The sequence below is a fragment of the Urocitellus parryii genome, chromosome 8 (genome assembly GCF_045843805.1).
Source record: "Urocitellus parryii isolate mUroPar1 chromosome 8, mUroPar1.hap1, whole genome shotgun sequence".
NCBI lineage: Eukaryota > Metazoa > Chordata > Mammalia > Rodentia > Sciuridae > Urocitellus > Urocitellus parryii.
The window spans coordinates 127,598,042-127,614,574 of record NC_135538.1 but is presented as its reverse complement, the minus strand read 5'-3'; the positions used below and the strand labels follow the sequence as shown (position 1 = coordinate 127,614,574).

Genomic DNA, 16,533 nt, shown 5'->3' with positions numbered 1-16,533 from the left:
ACAACTCATCTCCAAGATCAAGAATCTAAATTCAGCCTGTAAATCCAGCAGTTTGGGAGGCTAAGGCAGGAGGATTGCAAGTTCAAATCCAGCTACCATAACTTGCAAGGTCCTAAGTAACTTAGTGAGACCATGTCTTAAAATTAAAAATTTTAAAAAGGGCTGGGGATGTGGCTCAGTGGTTTAGTGCCCCTGGGTTCAGTCTCTGTGTTTTGAGAAATAAAAAGAATTCATCTCTGTCTGAGAGATCAGGGGAGGGTTGGGGATGGAGGGGCAGGGGAAGGTGGTGGTTACTGGCAGTAAAGACTGGGAAGGAGCTTGAGAGCACAATAGGAGAACATTGAACACCATGCTGGAGATTCTGGATTTGAGGCTATAATAAATTGGCTCTCATCATTGGCTTTTTCATCAGTAAAAGGATATTATCATTCCACCATGCGACCAGCACACTGGTTTCATTAAAGAGGTTCTTGGCATAAAAGTTAGCTAGCGAGATCAAAATAAACACACAGACTCAATTACCTTTTTCTATGACCAGGTCCGAGATGGCTCCCACCTCTCTGGCTCACACCTCGAACCACCCGGTAGGGCAGCAAGGATTACCTAGGGCTAGCAGGAGAGAGAGAGAGAGAGAGAGAGAGAGAGAGAGAGAGAGAGAGAGAGAGAGAGAGAACGCCAGGGAGTGGCCTTTTATTGGGGAACAAGAAATTCAGGGGAGAATTCCATCCAATGAAGGTTGAGGGGGGCAGCACTCCAAGGTCAGGGTCAGTGATTGGCCTCCGGGTCAGTGGTCAGTCACACCCCCACACAGACAGGCTCTCGCACCAGGAGAGGGTCGGGAAAGCTCCCGACACAGTTTAGCCAGAGCGCCTCACACCCAATCTGGGAGTTGCCCAATCACATGTGAGAATGGCTCCCCACATTATCAGATGGGTATTCAGAGTTTGCAGAGATAGCAGGGTAGAGGAGAAGTATTGAAGGAGAAGAACCTGAAAGAGAGAAGACAAGTAGATGATTTTATCCTTCTAGGAAAGAAATGACAAAGATTTGATATGTGGTTCTGGTGAGAAGAGACAGAAGCCTTGAGAGACGGTCTGGAAGGTGACAGAAAGTGCCCTCCCTGTGACCTATGCTGAGCCTAAGCTCCAAGGAGGGGTTCTTGCTCCTAGGAAAACTGAAACAAAAGAAACAGAAACTTGGGAAAGCAAGAATTTTAAGGGTCACTTGGTGTGACATTGGGGTAGAGCTTAAGTAACTCTAGGAATTACTTATTGTGTGATAAGTAAAGATCAAATGGCTAAGCAAGGAATTTAGAACAGCAAGGGAGAAGTTAGTGTGTAATAATTTTACCATCACTAAATTCATAATTTGACTTAAGTCATTTTTTTTTTACTTTAACCTCAATTTCTTCATATGTTTACTTTATATAATCTGTGCACTTCAGGCCAGGGCCAATACCACAAGTTTAAAAAAATTATATATCTTCTTTATTTTTAAAATTTGCCCTATGAAGTTCATATTAGTCTCCCAGTTTTACAGATGAGGACCATCTTTTACAGAGGAAAAGAGGGCAATTTACCTAGAGTCACAAATGTTGGAAAGGATTGAGGAATGAAAGTACATTGTTTTTTAAACCTGATACTTCAATCTGCAAATATATATATATATATATATATATATAGAGAGAGAGAGAGAGAGAGAGAGAGAGAGAGAGACCAGAATTAAACCTCATTTAGATTTCAGCTTCAAGGAGGAGGAGGCAGCTTTTTGTGTGACTCTGGAAGGGAGAGAGGGTACTTGGGAAGGAGCTTAGAACTGGAGAGGATGAACTTATCATTTCCTTAAACATAGGAGCTCAGCACAGCTGAGTTCACAGTGCAGGTCCTATGGAAGAAGGGAATGGAAAGTGAGAAATGTGGTAAAGGAGAACAACCTCAGACTCAACTAATCCAAATAGATTTTAACATCTATTTGTCTTACCAGAGCCCAGTTAGTTGATAAATTCACTCATTTCTTGTAGTTCCAAAGCATTAAGAATGATTAGTACATACTAGTATTCACCTGTCTTTTTATTGTTTCACCATCTCAGTCATCATAGGCAACAGTTTTACTAAAAGTTTTGTGGCAATATAACAAAGGTTATCAACTCTCTAGTCTGTAATATCTGTTTCCTTGCCACTCTTAAGATTTAGGAAGGTGGGAGTGAATTGGAGAAGGAAAAAAAATATTTTATTTGCATAATGAGAAAAACTTTACACAGCCTAATGATGATCAAGTGCCATAAATTTAAGAGTTAAAAAATCAAAACTTTATATTTCATCAAACTAAAAAAACTTCTTCACAGCAAAGGAAATAATCAAGAACATGAACAGAAAGCCTACAGAATGGGAGAAAATCTTTGCTACCTGTACCTCAGATAAAGCATTAATCTCCAGGATACATAAAGAACTCAAAAAACAGGGGCTGGGTTGTGGCTCAGAGGTAGAGTGTGTGCCTAATATGCATGGGGCATTGAGTTTGATCCTCAGCACCACATAAAGCAAAATAAAGGACACTGTGTCCACCTTCCACCTATAACTAAAAAATAAATATTTTTTAAAAAATCAAAAAACTTAACACCAAAATAAAAAAAATAACCCAATCAATAAATGATCAAAGAATCTGAATAGACACTTCACAGAAGAAGAAATATGACTGGTTAACAAATATATGAAAAAACGTTCAATATCTCTAGCAAATTAGAAATGCAAATTAAATCTGCACTGAGATTTTATCCCACTCCAATCAGAATGGCAATTAACAAGAATACAAGCAACAATAAATATTGGCAAGGATGTGGGAGAAAGGTCTGCTTTACATTGCTGGTGAGACTGCAAATTGATGCAACCACTCTGGAGAGCAGAACAGAGACTCCTCAGAAAACTTGGAATGGAACCACCATTTGACCCAGTTATTCCACTCCTCGATATACACCCCAAAGGACTTAATATCAGCATACTATAGTGATGGTCACAACAATGTCCATAGCAGCTCAATTCACAATACCTAAGCTGTAGAAACAACCTAGGTGCCCTTCAACAGATGAATGGATAAAGGAAATGTGGTATATATGCACAATGAAATATTACTCAGCCATAAAGAAGAATGAAATTATGGCATTTGCTGGTAAGTGGATGGAACTGGAGACTATTATGCTAAGTGAAATAAGCCAATCCCCCAAATTGAAAGGCCCAATGTTCTGATATTCAGATGCTGACTCACAATAGGTGAGGGGAGGGAGACTGGAGGGAGGGAATAAGAGGAAGGGAGGGGGATGGGAATGGGGAAAACCGTAGAACAAATTGGACATTATTTCCCTATGGATCCATGACCAGTGTAACTCCATATCATGTATAACCTCAGGAATGGGAAGTTATACTCCATATATATATATGATATGTCAAAATACATTCTATTGTTATATATAACAAGAAGAATAAATTTTAAAAAATCAAACCTTTGAAACTGAGATCCAAATGGGGGGAAAAAGTATTTTTTTATTCAAGGAATTGATGATTTGACCAGGAATATATAAGTGTTTCAAGCGTACAAACTGTGAATATTAAACATATTAAACAAACCTATTTGTAAGGAGAAGAAAAGTGGAGTTTGGAAATCAAGTGGTATAAGTAACAAAATAAGACAAGAGAGAAGTCTTCCAAGGACAAATGATCTTGATTTTTATGGGGGTCAGGGAAGGGTACTGGGAATTGAACCCAATTATGACTGAGCTTAATCTCCAGACCTTTATGTATTTAGGGTACTGGGGATTGAACTATGGGACACTCGCCCAGCCCTGTTTTGTATTTTAGAGATCAGGTCTCATGAGTTGCTTAGCACCTTGCTTTTGCTGAGGCTAGCTTTGAACTCGAGATCCTCTTGTCTCAGCTTCCTATCACTGGGATTATAGGCATATGCTACCACACTGGACAGACCTTTATATTTTTAAAATTTGAGACAGGGTGTAGCTAAATTGCTTAGGGTCTCTAAGTTGCTTAGAACTTTCGTTCCTCCTGCCTCATGCTCCTGAGTCATGAGATTACAGGCATGTTCCACCAACCTAGTGTGATCATGAATTTTGAAGTAAGATTAACTCAAATATTAGCACCTGAGATCCCAAAAATAAAGTTGTACTGTCAACAAGAGGCAGGAAGTTCTTAGTCAGCCTTCCGTGAGGTTGATAGGAATTAAATATATTATTTATGTGGGAAAGACAGCAATTCCTAGGGCTCAAGGTCTGCATTTATCAATTCATTTGTTCCAGAAGACTAAGAGCAGTTGTTGGAAGCTGCTGCCAAACGGATGGGGTTTCACGTGTTGGTTGAAAGTCAAGGCATCTTATTTTTTTAATGTTATTGTAGTTTTTTAGACCTTTATTTATTTGTTTATATTTCTGTGATGCTGGGGATTGAACCCAGTGCTAGGCAAGCACTCTACTACTCAGTTTACAGTCCCAGCCTGAGTCAAAGCATATTTATTTTTACAGTAGCATGTGACTTACTTCCATGATTTTTCTGGGCCCTTGGGCTTCTAGATTAATATGAGCGCTTGCAACTTCCTCTAAACTTATAATTAATTTCAAAAAAGCTATTTACTATTAAAAAGAATTGCATTCAGAATGGCAGATTATCCTGGGAAAGTTGGCAACATTTGTATTTCCCTATTCCCCCACCTAATGTGTAAGAGCTTCCAATACCAGACTGCACCCAGGCTGAGCATCACCATTCCTTTTAACTTTTGCCAATCTGATAATGTAAAATGTATCTTTTCTTATTCATACTTCTTTGATTATTGGTGAGAGAGAACATTGTATCCTACCACATTTGATTTCCTGTCTGGTGTCCATTTTTCTGTCGTCTGATAGTTTTTCCCTACTGATTTATAAGCCCTTGAAAAAAGCATTTCTATAATGGATATACCAATGTGCTGTTCTTTACATATATTGTAAATATCCACAACCCTTACTCCAGTTTTCTCTCAACTCTCAAGCAGATGCTAGGTAGTTCTTCCATTGATTTAAAAAAAAAAAAAAAAAAACCTCAACCTCAAGTAATCATGTTAGGCATGGTATCGGCAAATTTTTTCTTCTCTTTTGGTTCTGCGTATGGAAGCAGTGAAGCCACACTACACCAATGAGCTAAACACCTTAGCAATAGTGTTTAGAATGTCTAAACCCATTTCCAAGGAAATCTGGGAGGTTGCATCTACATCTAGACATCCCCGTCTGCTCAGAAAAATCAAACAATAGTCTTCAAGGACCTCAGAGGGATTGCCGTCACCCTCTCATAATTCTCAGAATTTATATGAGTCCCAGGTCCTAATCGCACTAATGAGCACTCAGTGCTCATGGGCATATGTGTAGGCGAAAATGTGGCTTGAATTCTCCAGTCTTTATGTGGCAGGAATCCTTGAGGCCCTGCAATTGGCCTGCTCAGGCTTGGGCCAGTCTCTGCCAAAGTAACAAAAGACTGTTGGAGATGCATAAGGACCTCACTCAGGCTCTCAGATCAGTGATCTACAACACCAGTCATGATGGCACAGTTAAGAGCCTCCTGTCTTTTCCTCTTTCTTCTTGTTGACTTCATGCCAACAGATGCCAAGCAAGATAAGATGAAGGTAAGTGAGCTCCAGAGAGGGCAGGAGAGGGTAAACATGTATCTTTTCTTATTCATACTTTTTTGATTATCAGTGAGAGAGAACATTGTATTCCACCACATTTGATTTTCTGTTTACTCTTCTGTCCTGCTTCTATATTCTGTACTTCTTGCAAGATTTGGACTTGGGCTTTCTACCTTCTTGTGGGTTCCCCTAAACCTTTCTTCTCTTTTCCTTGAATATTCTTCATTCCCCATAAAATGGTGATCCTTGAGTACAGTCCTTTCTCTCCATCTCCAAGTGGAGGACTCCTGGAGCCCCATCTCCACCCCCACTCCCAGCCACATCAGTCACTAGCTGATCAGAGCTGGATCTGACAGTGGGACCAACGTGGATATCAGAGTAGGTGGGGATTGAGGTTTGGAGGAAAGGCTGAATCTGGTCATTTTAGACACAAATGATAGTGAAGGAAGGGGTTTTTTGCTAGTTTCTTCCTGAGTTCTTTCTAGTCCACTCAAACACTAATGTGAAGAAACACTTACATGGAAGTTTTAGGGATAAAGTCATAGTTATCACAGGAACATGAAAGAAATAACTGGAGTCTTAAAACAACTGGATTTGGAGTCAGATGTCTTGGAATCTGGCCTCAGTTTTATTCCCAGCTTATGACTTAATTGCCTTATTGATAAAACATGTATATATGGTAGTGGAAGGGATAGTCCAAGGAAGGATAGTAATGAATGAGAAGACTGAAAGGCAAAAAGGAATCATGAATTTAGAGACAAACAAACTTCACATGGTGGGTTGTCACTTTGGGCCTTGGATATAAATTTACTCAATGCTAATTTATTTTAACAGAATCTAGCTCATGGGTGGGTGAGCAACAATCATTACTCATATAATATGTTCTACAAAAGACAACTCTGATAAGATCTTTACCTCTATCTGAAATTGACTAGAAAAGTTGCTGGGTGACTTTCTATTTTCAGAATTGATAGGGTTTTTTATGTTACCAAATGCTGCCTAATTTTGTGTGGAGACTTTGGGCTTAGAATTTGCTTAATAAAAGCTGAGTCTGAGCCCTTTTTAATATTTATTTTTTAGTTGTAGTTGGACGCAATACCTTTATTTTATTTATTTATATGTGGTGTTGAGGATCAAACCCAGGGCCTTGCATATGCTAGGCAAGCCGCTCTACTGCTGAGTCACAACCCCAGCCCAAGCCTGAACCTTTTTAACAAACAATGATGGAAAACCTGGTTATTCAGATGTAGAAGTATGAGTCTAGACCCTTATCTCTCACCCTACAAAAAAGTCAATTCAAAATGGATCAAAGACCTAAGAATTAGACCAGAAACTGCAACTCCTGGAGGTGGGGGGACATAGAGTTATACATTCTAGCACATAAGCATAAGGTTCACAGTAGGATCCCTGAAGTTCAGGAAATAATGCCAAGAATTAATAAATGGAATGGCATCAAATTGAAAAGCTTCTACACAGCAAGGAAAATAATTTTAAGAAGGTGAAGAGAGAACCTACAGAATGGCAGAAAAATCTTTGCTAGCTACTCTTCTGACAGAAGATTAAAATCCAGAATATATGAATATATATGTTATATTACATGCATGTATGAATATGTAAAAATAAATCTCACTATTATGTAAAAATCACTATAATGCACCGAAAAAAATCTGCAAAAAAAAGTTGTGTCTGGAGGGGTTCTGACATATCACATAGATTTAAATAAACTAGGAACAATAATCAACATCTGTAGTAAGTCTTCAAGTTCAGAGTCTAAGACCCTGCAATCTGTTTTCAGCATGATTTTCATTGTGATAGGGGGAAAAAGAAAGAGGTGCAGAAAGCAAATTCTTAAAATTGTTTAACTTGGAACCAGGCACCATGAAAGTAGAAATGAATGTTCTCATATAATATTCTCTTTATACACACCTTAGAACTGATGCATATAAGTGTGCAAATTTAGAGAAAGGCACAAAAACTTACATAGAGAAAATTGCTTTCTCCCTAAGAGACGGACTGAGTAACTGCAACCTGGTATACTAGTGATATAATCACTGGATTTATAGAGCTGGAAAAAGTTGGGTTTTGTTTTACATTACTCCTGAATGGGGGCGGATAGTGTTTAGTTAAAATTCTTTCTGGTCCATTGCATATCCAGGAAATCTAGTTTAATCCTGTTTAAGTCTGCACCTTTCTTAGGATCTAATGCCCTTCTCTTTTTTTCAAAACAGTTTCTCTGCCTTTTTCTCACTAGAGGGTTCAGATAAGTAGCTTCCTTTTCGTATTTCCTATCTTATACTCCTTGTATTCCACAGACAATTTGTAACAGCTTCCTCAATATAGGGAAAGAGATCAGGTTGTGCTAGTGAGTACTGAGGCTTCAGAGTACTTGGGTACTATAGGTACCCTGCAAGAATAGACAAGAATAAGAAAAATGAGATGAGAACTGCTTTGTAGAGGAATTCAACATAAGTACATGCAATGGAAGTTTCAGGAAGAGCCTATTTCTGTTACGTAAAATTTATTTCTGTTTTATGTGGATATCCATTCAAGTATGTTCAGGAGATTTGAGAAGGAATAGGATAGATGGAGCTGATGATGATGAAGGTGGGCACTAGGTACCTGAAACACAATGGTGTGGGGAGCTGGGTTTGTAATAGGTCAGATGCTGCCAGACAGATCCTAGTGACCTACTTGCAGAAAGGCTTTGAAGCTCTCCATATCTTCTCTTAGGCAATGGCAGGCGTTACCCCAAAGCTGGGATTTCACAGTATTGACATACAAGAGCATCACATGAGTAAGAGCATGACAGAAGGGAGAAAAGTGAGATGGGGATGAATGTTAAACTTGGAGGGCCCTCCTTATAGCTGCATTTTACTCATGGAGAAACTGAGGTCCAAGATGAGAATTACCTAGGTTCATAGAAGAGTGTAATAATACATCTGGCTTCGGATTCCCAGGCTAGAGTTCTTTCCATTCTAGTATGTTGATGCTTGAATTAAGAAGTCAGAAGACCTAGAGAAAGAAAAGTAACTCAGCTACTCTGAAATACGTAAGCAATTAAAAACTGCCCTTCTCTGAGACTTCAATCCAGAGCTAAAACATAGCTTCATTTTCACAGACATTAGGAAAGCAAGGGCTGGGATTGTGGCTCAGCAGTAGAGCACTTGGGGTCAATCCTCAGCACCACATAAAAATAAGTAAATAAATTAAATAAAGGTATTGTGTCCAACTACAACTAAAAAATGAATATTAAAAAATTTGGAAAGCAGTGTACTTTTCTCTTTAGCCCCACTTACTTTCTGTTTCTCATATCCCAGCTCACAAATCTCTTTTCTTTATATTTGTCCAAGTATTTCCTAGTAGCCTACCTCTGCCCAAATAATAGAAAGACAGACTTGACTACTTGTTGCTGGAGGAAAAAAAAAAAAAAGGAAAGATTTTTAAGTCACAAAACCCAAGTTTCAATATTTTCATTGATCCCTTAGACAATTATTTTTTGTTCTCTGAGTCTGATACCTGTATTATTCTTTAAGTGCTTTGAAATAATACATAGATATCAGGAATTATCACTAATATTATCATTTTTTAAAAATCTTCCAGATGGATTGCTACAAAGATGTAAAAGGCACCATATATAACTATGAGGCCTTCACTCTTAACGGGATGGAACGCATTCAATTCAAGCAGTATGAGGGCAAGTACATCCTCTTTGTCAACGTAGCCACCTATTGTGGCCTGACAGCTCAATATCCTGGTAAGAATATGTCTTTGGAACTAAATTTCCCAACTGATTTTAAATCACACTTGATATTCTAAAAACCATACTTGGAATTATATTCTAATTCTAATTATATGCCAACATAAATACTCATAGCTAAATGACTTTATTCTCAATGTCAAAATTCAATAAACTGTGCCCTATAGGCCAAATCTGGCCAGTCTGTTTTTATAAACCAAGTTGTATTGGACTCAGCTATGTTCGTTCATTTACTTATTATCTAAGTTGCTTTCATGCCACAGGCAGAGTTCAGTAGTTGTTTGAGTAGTGATGATGAAGGCCATGTGATCTGCAAAGCCTAAAATACTATTTAGCTTTTATAGAAAAAAAAAATTGCTGACAATTTCTAGGCTTGGCCTCTGCTTTGTCTGAAGTTTCTAATAAAATCAATATATATCTAAGAACTAGGAGCTTCATAGAAGATTCCAGAAGTCTCCTTGGAATCTTCATAGAAGATTCCAGAAGTCTCCTTAGATAAGAAAAGATCCATGTTTTTTGAGACTTTTGCAAAGTCTTTTATAATGACAAGGAAAGGGGGAAAGAGTTTATACCTGGAGCTGTATTTGACTGGAGTTAAGGGCCAGAAGAGGCTATGATAAAAGCACATACACCTTGTCAATCTTGCCTCTTCTCTTGGGTGTAGTTTTCTTCCTCCTTGTTCATTATTCAAGGAAGAATTTTTTCTCTCTCATATGTCTCTTAGGACCATTGGCTTAAAAACAAATGAATAGTAAGCAGGATGAATTATATCAGATACACTTTATATATTTGAATTACTAAGAATTTGTTTTTAATTATGTTGTGTTCTGCAGAAGTAATAGATTCACAAGCCTCAAAATTCGAAAGGAACAAAGAGGTTCAGAGTGAAAAAAAAAATCTTTCCACCTCCTTTTCCTCCCTTCAGACAGCTTATATTATCATATTTATAAAATATGGATATGGATTATTTTTCCTGCTTTTCCTACCAGTTGAAAACATGATGCGAATTTGTTTGCTGTCTTATTTTTTAAATTAACAACATAATTTTGAGTTTAGTTTATTTCCTCTTTCTTTTTTAAGACTGAATATTAACTGGGCTGATGGTGGATGCCTGTAATCCAGCAGCTTGTAAGGCTGAGGCAGGAGGATTTTGAGTTCAAAGTCAGCCTCAGCAACTTAGTGAGTTCCTAAGTAACTCAGTGAGACCCTGTAGTTAAGTGCCCTTGGATTCACTTCCTAGTACCAAAAAAAAAAAAAAGACTGAATATTATTTTTTAAACATAATTCATTTTGTCCATTTATAAGGGACTTTAAAAATGAACTTATTTCATCTCCTTCTGCACATAACAGATGAAGAAACTGAGGAATCATTGCTCAAGGAGTGGAAGACAGGCTTCCTATTTTCTTTTCTTTCCTAGAGGGAGGGATTATCTGTAGTGCTGAAGACAAGAGGGAAGTACATGGAGAGAGGTTCTGAGGACTCACGTGAAAACAGGAAAGCAGTCTCTCCTTTTAAAGAAAGGGGATAAAAGGAGATACCAATTGGGTGAGCTGAATCTGAGTGGCACTGGCTAGTGTTCATCAAGGGACTGAAGGCATCTGGTCCAGAAAGTGTCAATAAAGAGACATGGATTATAAAAGCCTGAGCCGACAAATTGGAAACTTCCTGGCAATAGAAGAAAGCTGCTGAAGCTCGTGTTTGGCAAATCACTGAAGACTTTTAGGTAGAAAGCATCTTTAATATCCTCAGGATGGTTGAAGAGCAGCAGAAAGCTTAACTTGAACTTTTTCTGGTTTTCTTTGGCTCTGTCAGATTGATCTGCACTCTACCAGCCTGTACTGAGGAAAGAAGCTCAGTCTTGAAAGAAAGATTCAGTCTGTAAATTCACCAACCAGGGAAAGCAAACTGATAAGAATAATAATGATGTTCCAACCTGGCTTTGTTTAAAAATCACAGGAGTTTGGGCTGGGGATGTGGCTCAAGCGGTAGCGTGCTCGCCTGGCATGCGTGCGACCCGGGTTCGATTCTCAGCACCACATACCAACAAAGATGTTGTGTCCGCCGAGAACTAAAAAATAAATATTAAAAATTCTCTCTCTCTCTCTCTCTCTCTCTCCTCTCTCACTCTCTCTTTAAAAAAAAAATCACAGGAGTTTGAATAATTAAGATGACTTGATCCCATCTCAGAGAAATAGAATCAGAAACTTATGGGCATCCTTATTCTTAATGATTGGGATGTGGCTACAGGCTTGAGAAATACTGTACTATATTCACTGGTCTAGCAGGCATGTCTGAAGATCTGGTGTCCAACTTCAGCTGTGTCACTCATAGCCTCTTTGATCTAGAGATATTTCCCTCCCTGGTCTCTGTTTCCTTCTCTGAAGAATGAATAACCCCAGGGATCCTTCTCTGCCCAAAGGTTATCAAGGCTGGCCATCATGTCCCTTTTCTAATCACAGAACTGAATGAACTTCAGGAGGAGCTAAAGCCCTTTGGCTTTGTTGTGTTGGGCTTTCCCTGCAACCAGTTTGGAAAGCAAGAACCAGGAGACAACACAGAGATTCTTCCTGGACTCAAGTAAGTGCCTGCCTGAAACCCAGTAGGAGACCCTTGTCCTTCTTTCCTATCTGCAGAGATTCCTCCATCTCAGAAACCTCCCAGAAAGGTAGTGGATTATTAGGCTCAAGGGTATCTGCAAACTGATTTTTTTAAACATTAATCTACCTTGATAAGAGTCTGGTAGTGTCCAGAGATTTTGTCTCCACCCCTGGTTGAGAACTGGGTGGACTGTGGAAGAGCAGAAGAACAGAGATAATTGGCACAGAAACAATGAGAGGAGCCAAGATAGATTGTGGAATAAAATAGTGACTAAGGAGCCCAAAGTCTAAAAATGGCCTATTTCTGTCACCTCTCCCATCTATTATATCTATTCCTCATTCTACCCTTTCCTGTGACTTCAAATCTGGTGTCCCATCATAACTTTATCCTGGAGCTTCCTGAGAACATTTGGTTATTGCAGGTATGTTCGTCCAGGGGGAGGATATGTACCTAATTTCCAGCTTTTTGAGAAAGGAGATGTGAATGGTGAAAAAGAACAGAAAGTCTTCACCTTCTTGAAGGTGAGTCAGTTACTGGCTTAAACCTCCTCCTTTTCCCTAATATTCTTAGTGCAGAATTGTTATGGTAGAAATGGGCCCAAGAGATCCTGCCTAGAGGTTGGATTGATCTTTTTAGAGGGAATCTTCAGGTCAGCATAAGATTTGGGTTTAATTTGTTAGTGTTTTGGGGCCCTGACTTTGTATGGGGGAGAGAATTGTGTGGAATGGCAGCTTTTACTGGGACCACCTCTTACTCATTGACATTCATTAATTCATTCATCTAAGGTACATTTAATGAGTGCCTGCTACCTATAATGCAGGCTAAATAGTAACATGAGATCACAGTTAAGAGAGAGAGAGAGAGAATGTGCTAGAAATCAACAAGATTAATACAATGTAGTAGGTATTTTTAGTTGAAACATTGGTTTTTATTTATTTGTTTGTTTGTTTATTTTGTACTGGGGATTGGCCCCAGAGGTGCTTAACCACTGAGCCACATCCCCCAACCCTTTTTTTATTTTTTATTTTGAGACAGGGTCTCACTAAATTGCTTAGGGCTAGGCTAAGTTGCTGAGGTTGGCCTCTAACTTGTGATACTCTTGCCTTAGCCTCCCAAATTGCTGGGACTATAGACATGTGCCATCATGCTGCTAATACTGGTTTTTGGACAAAGAGAGTGCCAGAGCTAAAAGAATCCTAAATATCACTAGAGTGAATTACTTCTAAATATTGGACTTGGACCAAGACTAGCCCATTTTAAAATTTGTGTATATCCTCAGTAAGCTGAAGAAAGAATACGTACAGAGGATTTCATTAATTCAACTCACGTAACTTATAGGGCTGTCCTTTATTTAAAGATTCTGACTGAGACTGGGGTTGTAGTTCAGTGGTAGAGTGCTCACCTAGCATGCACGAGGCACTGGATTCAATCCTCAGCATCATATAAATGTAAAATAAAGATATTGTGTCCACCTAAAATTAAAAAATAAATATTAAAAAATAAAGATTATGACACATATATTCTTAGGATGGCATTTCTAAAATGATGATGATGAATTGACGGTATTTAACATTTTTGCTTTGATATAATGTCATTAACTCTAAGTTATCCCCAAAAGATATTTATTGAAATGCTATTGGCCCATTGAACCCTAAAACTTGGAAATCCACATTTTAATCCAAGTCAATCACTTTGCAGAAAAGCAAAATGAAGCTTGAGTGGTGACATATCTTAACACTGGTGGCATGATTGTGGGTTGGGTTTATGGGGAAAAAATAAAAGGAAGGAGCAGAATTTGGCTACAATAGTTACAACATTCCTGATAATTGACATTGTGGTGTTTTGGAAATTTTATGGGGTTTACCAGGAATCATAGGAAATAAAATATTTAGATACAGGAGGAAGTGGATTACTTCTGAGTAAAAATACCTCGATCATCTGGTAGCAAAAGTGACGTGTTGTTTCTCTTTTCCATCTTTCTACTTCAGCATTCCTGTCCTCATCCATCTGAGATGTTGGGCTCATTAAAATATATCTCCTGGGAACCCATAAAAGTTCATGACATCCGTTGGAACTTTGAAAAATTTTTGGTGGGGCCTGATGGAGTCCCTGTCATGCGATGGTTCCACCGTGCTACAATCAGCAGAGTCAAGTCAGACATTCTGGTGTACCTGAAGCAATTCAACACTAAATAGGAAGACTGAGTTGGGGGCAGAAGCCATCTTGCTTCTCACCTAAAGACCTGTTCTGAAAAACTTCATCTTTTTACCATATTCTTTTCCTAAATGGCCTCCTTTTGACTAAGCTATCTTCATTCTGCTAAAGTTCCCATTCTCCACCAAGTAGATTTGTATTTGGAAGGCTATTGCCCTTTCTCCTGGAAAAAGTGTGTGGGTCAATAGTAAAAGAATGGAAACCCTAATCCCCAGGCCTCCATTAGAGTTTGAATAATTCATATCCATAAAAGGAAAATCATCCTTCCATGAGAATGGCTTAGTTTTCCATCATCTTTGGAAGAAGGATGTCCCTGGATGTTGACTCCTCCTTTTTCCGCCCTGAAGGTACAGAAAGAGCATGGGGATCTAGTCATTCAAATTATATTCTACTTCTTAGTAGGACAACCATGTATTGTCAGTTTCTAAATCTTTTGGAATAGTTTTCACCCATGACATTTCCCTCCACCTGTCATTCTCCAGTGAGAACCCTAAGGGAAAGTAGGAGCAAGAACAATGACTTAGATGAAGGGAGGGTGACTCCATGATAATAGGACCCAGGACTTTTCTCTGTTCAGTCCTGTAAAAATTTTCCTTATTGTCCAATTCTTAGTGTATTCAGATTATGGCTCCTGAATGGGGACAGATTTTTATCTTTTGAGGAATGAAATTCCCCTCTCAACCCCAGATTTCTCAGCTTCAGAACCAGCCTTATTACTGTCTCAAATAAAAGTTTTATGCAGCATCTAAGATCTCTGTGGTTTTTAAAATTCCATATTGTACTTGAACTCATCTTATCTTCCTCCTAGTGCTTACTGATGGTGTATTGTTCAGAATTCTCGAAATTCCCCCAACAAAGGGATTTATCCTCTCAGATGTTTGGAAAGTTGTCACTTGATGGCTTTTAGTTGTCACCTGTCTTTGGGAATTGCTTTAGGCCAAGTTTGTTGCCTCCTGGGCTAGCCAATATCCAATTACTTATTCATGAGGAGTGACAAAGGACTCCATCCCTCAAGGGATGCTTCCCCACCTGGTGCCTCCTTTCCCTCAGTGTTTGGTTCAGCAGTGGCTGACTGGATGAGTGACATATGCACACATGCACCAGCAGATGTGATGAATCAGGTGATTTAAAAACGTGGGGGGATTGGTAATTATTCAGTAATAGAATTGGATGGTCATTGCTAGAGGAAATTAATGCTTTGGAGAGAGACAATTAAAAGTTGAGGATGATATATCACTTAAAAAAGTCTCAATGTGAAAGGATGCCTCCATGGGATCCTGTTAAGAACCTCTCATATCCTGCAACTCAGGACACAAAAAGCCAAGGTGGGGCTGGGGATGTGGCTCAAGCGGTAGCGTGCTCGCCTGGCATGCGCACGGCCCGGGTTCGATCCTCAGCACCACATACCAACAAAGATGTTGTGTCCGCCAAAAACCAAAATAAATAAATAAATATTTAAAAAAAAAAAAAAAAGCCAAGGTGCTGGCCCAAGACTTAATCATAGGAATAGCAGAATTTCAAAGAAAGTTATATTCCAAACCTAGATTATTGTTGTGATTGGCAAAAGGTGTGACTTATGCAGTCCAGGGGGAGAAATAAAGAATGTCCACGCGCTTCTGCCCCTTTCAATGCTTTATTCACTCAAATTACTCAATACAATTTCACTCTATAGGTTCTTAATCAAGAAAACAACAATCCTTAATGCTAGGCACTGCAATAGACATAATCAATTCACAGCACACAATTCCAGATTAATTAATTCTAAGCACTGCAAACACACTTAATCATGACTGGCTAATGATAGACATTGCCCCTGCATGCTAAGTTCAAGAGTCAGTTCAAAAGTCTCAAGCCTTAGGCTTTAAGTCCAGCAGATGCATACTCACTCAGACAGTGGTGATCAGGTCAGGAACCAAGGCAGGCTTCTCAAGGATGGAGCTGATGGCTGATTAAGGAGAAGTTCATAGGGAGAAGTTGCAGCTCTCACCAGGGTCAAGATGTGGCTGTAGAGTTTGAGAGCAGTGAGGAAAATGCGGAGGATCAGGAAGTGTTGGGATGTCAGTCCAGGTCCTCATCAGACTCTCAGCATGAGGGCATCATTGTCGGATGGCTAGATGTCTTTTTATTAGCTCTATTATTTATACCAAATTTGGGGGCTTTTGACACCCTCTTTCAATCCTTATCAGCTGCCACCGGGTATCTCAGTGACATCATTTACCCTGGGATTAAAACATCTGGTCTGGTGGTCCCCATCCTGATCTTTTCACCTTTCTCTCTTATCAGGTGCCTTTCCCTCTTATCAGGC

At 39.0% G+C, this 16,533-nt stretch overlaps 1 protein-coding gene across 1 annotated transcript; it reads left to right on the top strand.

The window, feature by feature from the left end:
* Positions 1–5,568: 5,568 nt before the first annotated feature.
* On the top strand, positions 5,569–14,209 carry Gpx5 (glutathione peroxidase 5). Its single transcript, XM_026414557.1, has 5 exons — positions 5,569–5,655; positions 9,259–9,412; positions 11,876–11,993; positions 12,436–12,535; positions 14,003–14,209. Exons 1-5 carry the CDS (start codon positions 5,569–5,571, stop codon positions 14,207–14,209), a joined length of 666 nt encoding a protein of 221 aa, XP_026270342.1.
* Positions 14,210–16,533: the final 2,324 nt, after the last annotated feature.

What these genes read in the sequence shown, in the direction of transcription:
- Gpx5 (XM_026414557.1), top strand. Translation starts at nt 5,569, where the DNA reads ATGATGGCACAGTTAAGAGCCTCCTGTCTTTTCCTCTTTCTTCTTGTT. An exon ending in CCAAGCAAGATAAGATGAAG is followed by an intron (nt 5,656 to 9,258) that starts GTAAGTGAGCTC and finishes AAAATCTTCCAG; the next exon opens with ATGGATTGCTACAAAGATGT. An exon ending in CCTGACAGCTCAATATCCTG is followed by an intron (nt 9,413 to 11,875) that starts GTAAGAATATGT and finishes TTCTAATCACAG; the next exon opens with AACTGAATGAACTTCAGGAG.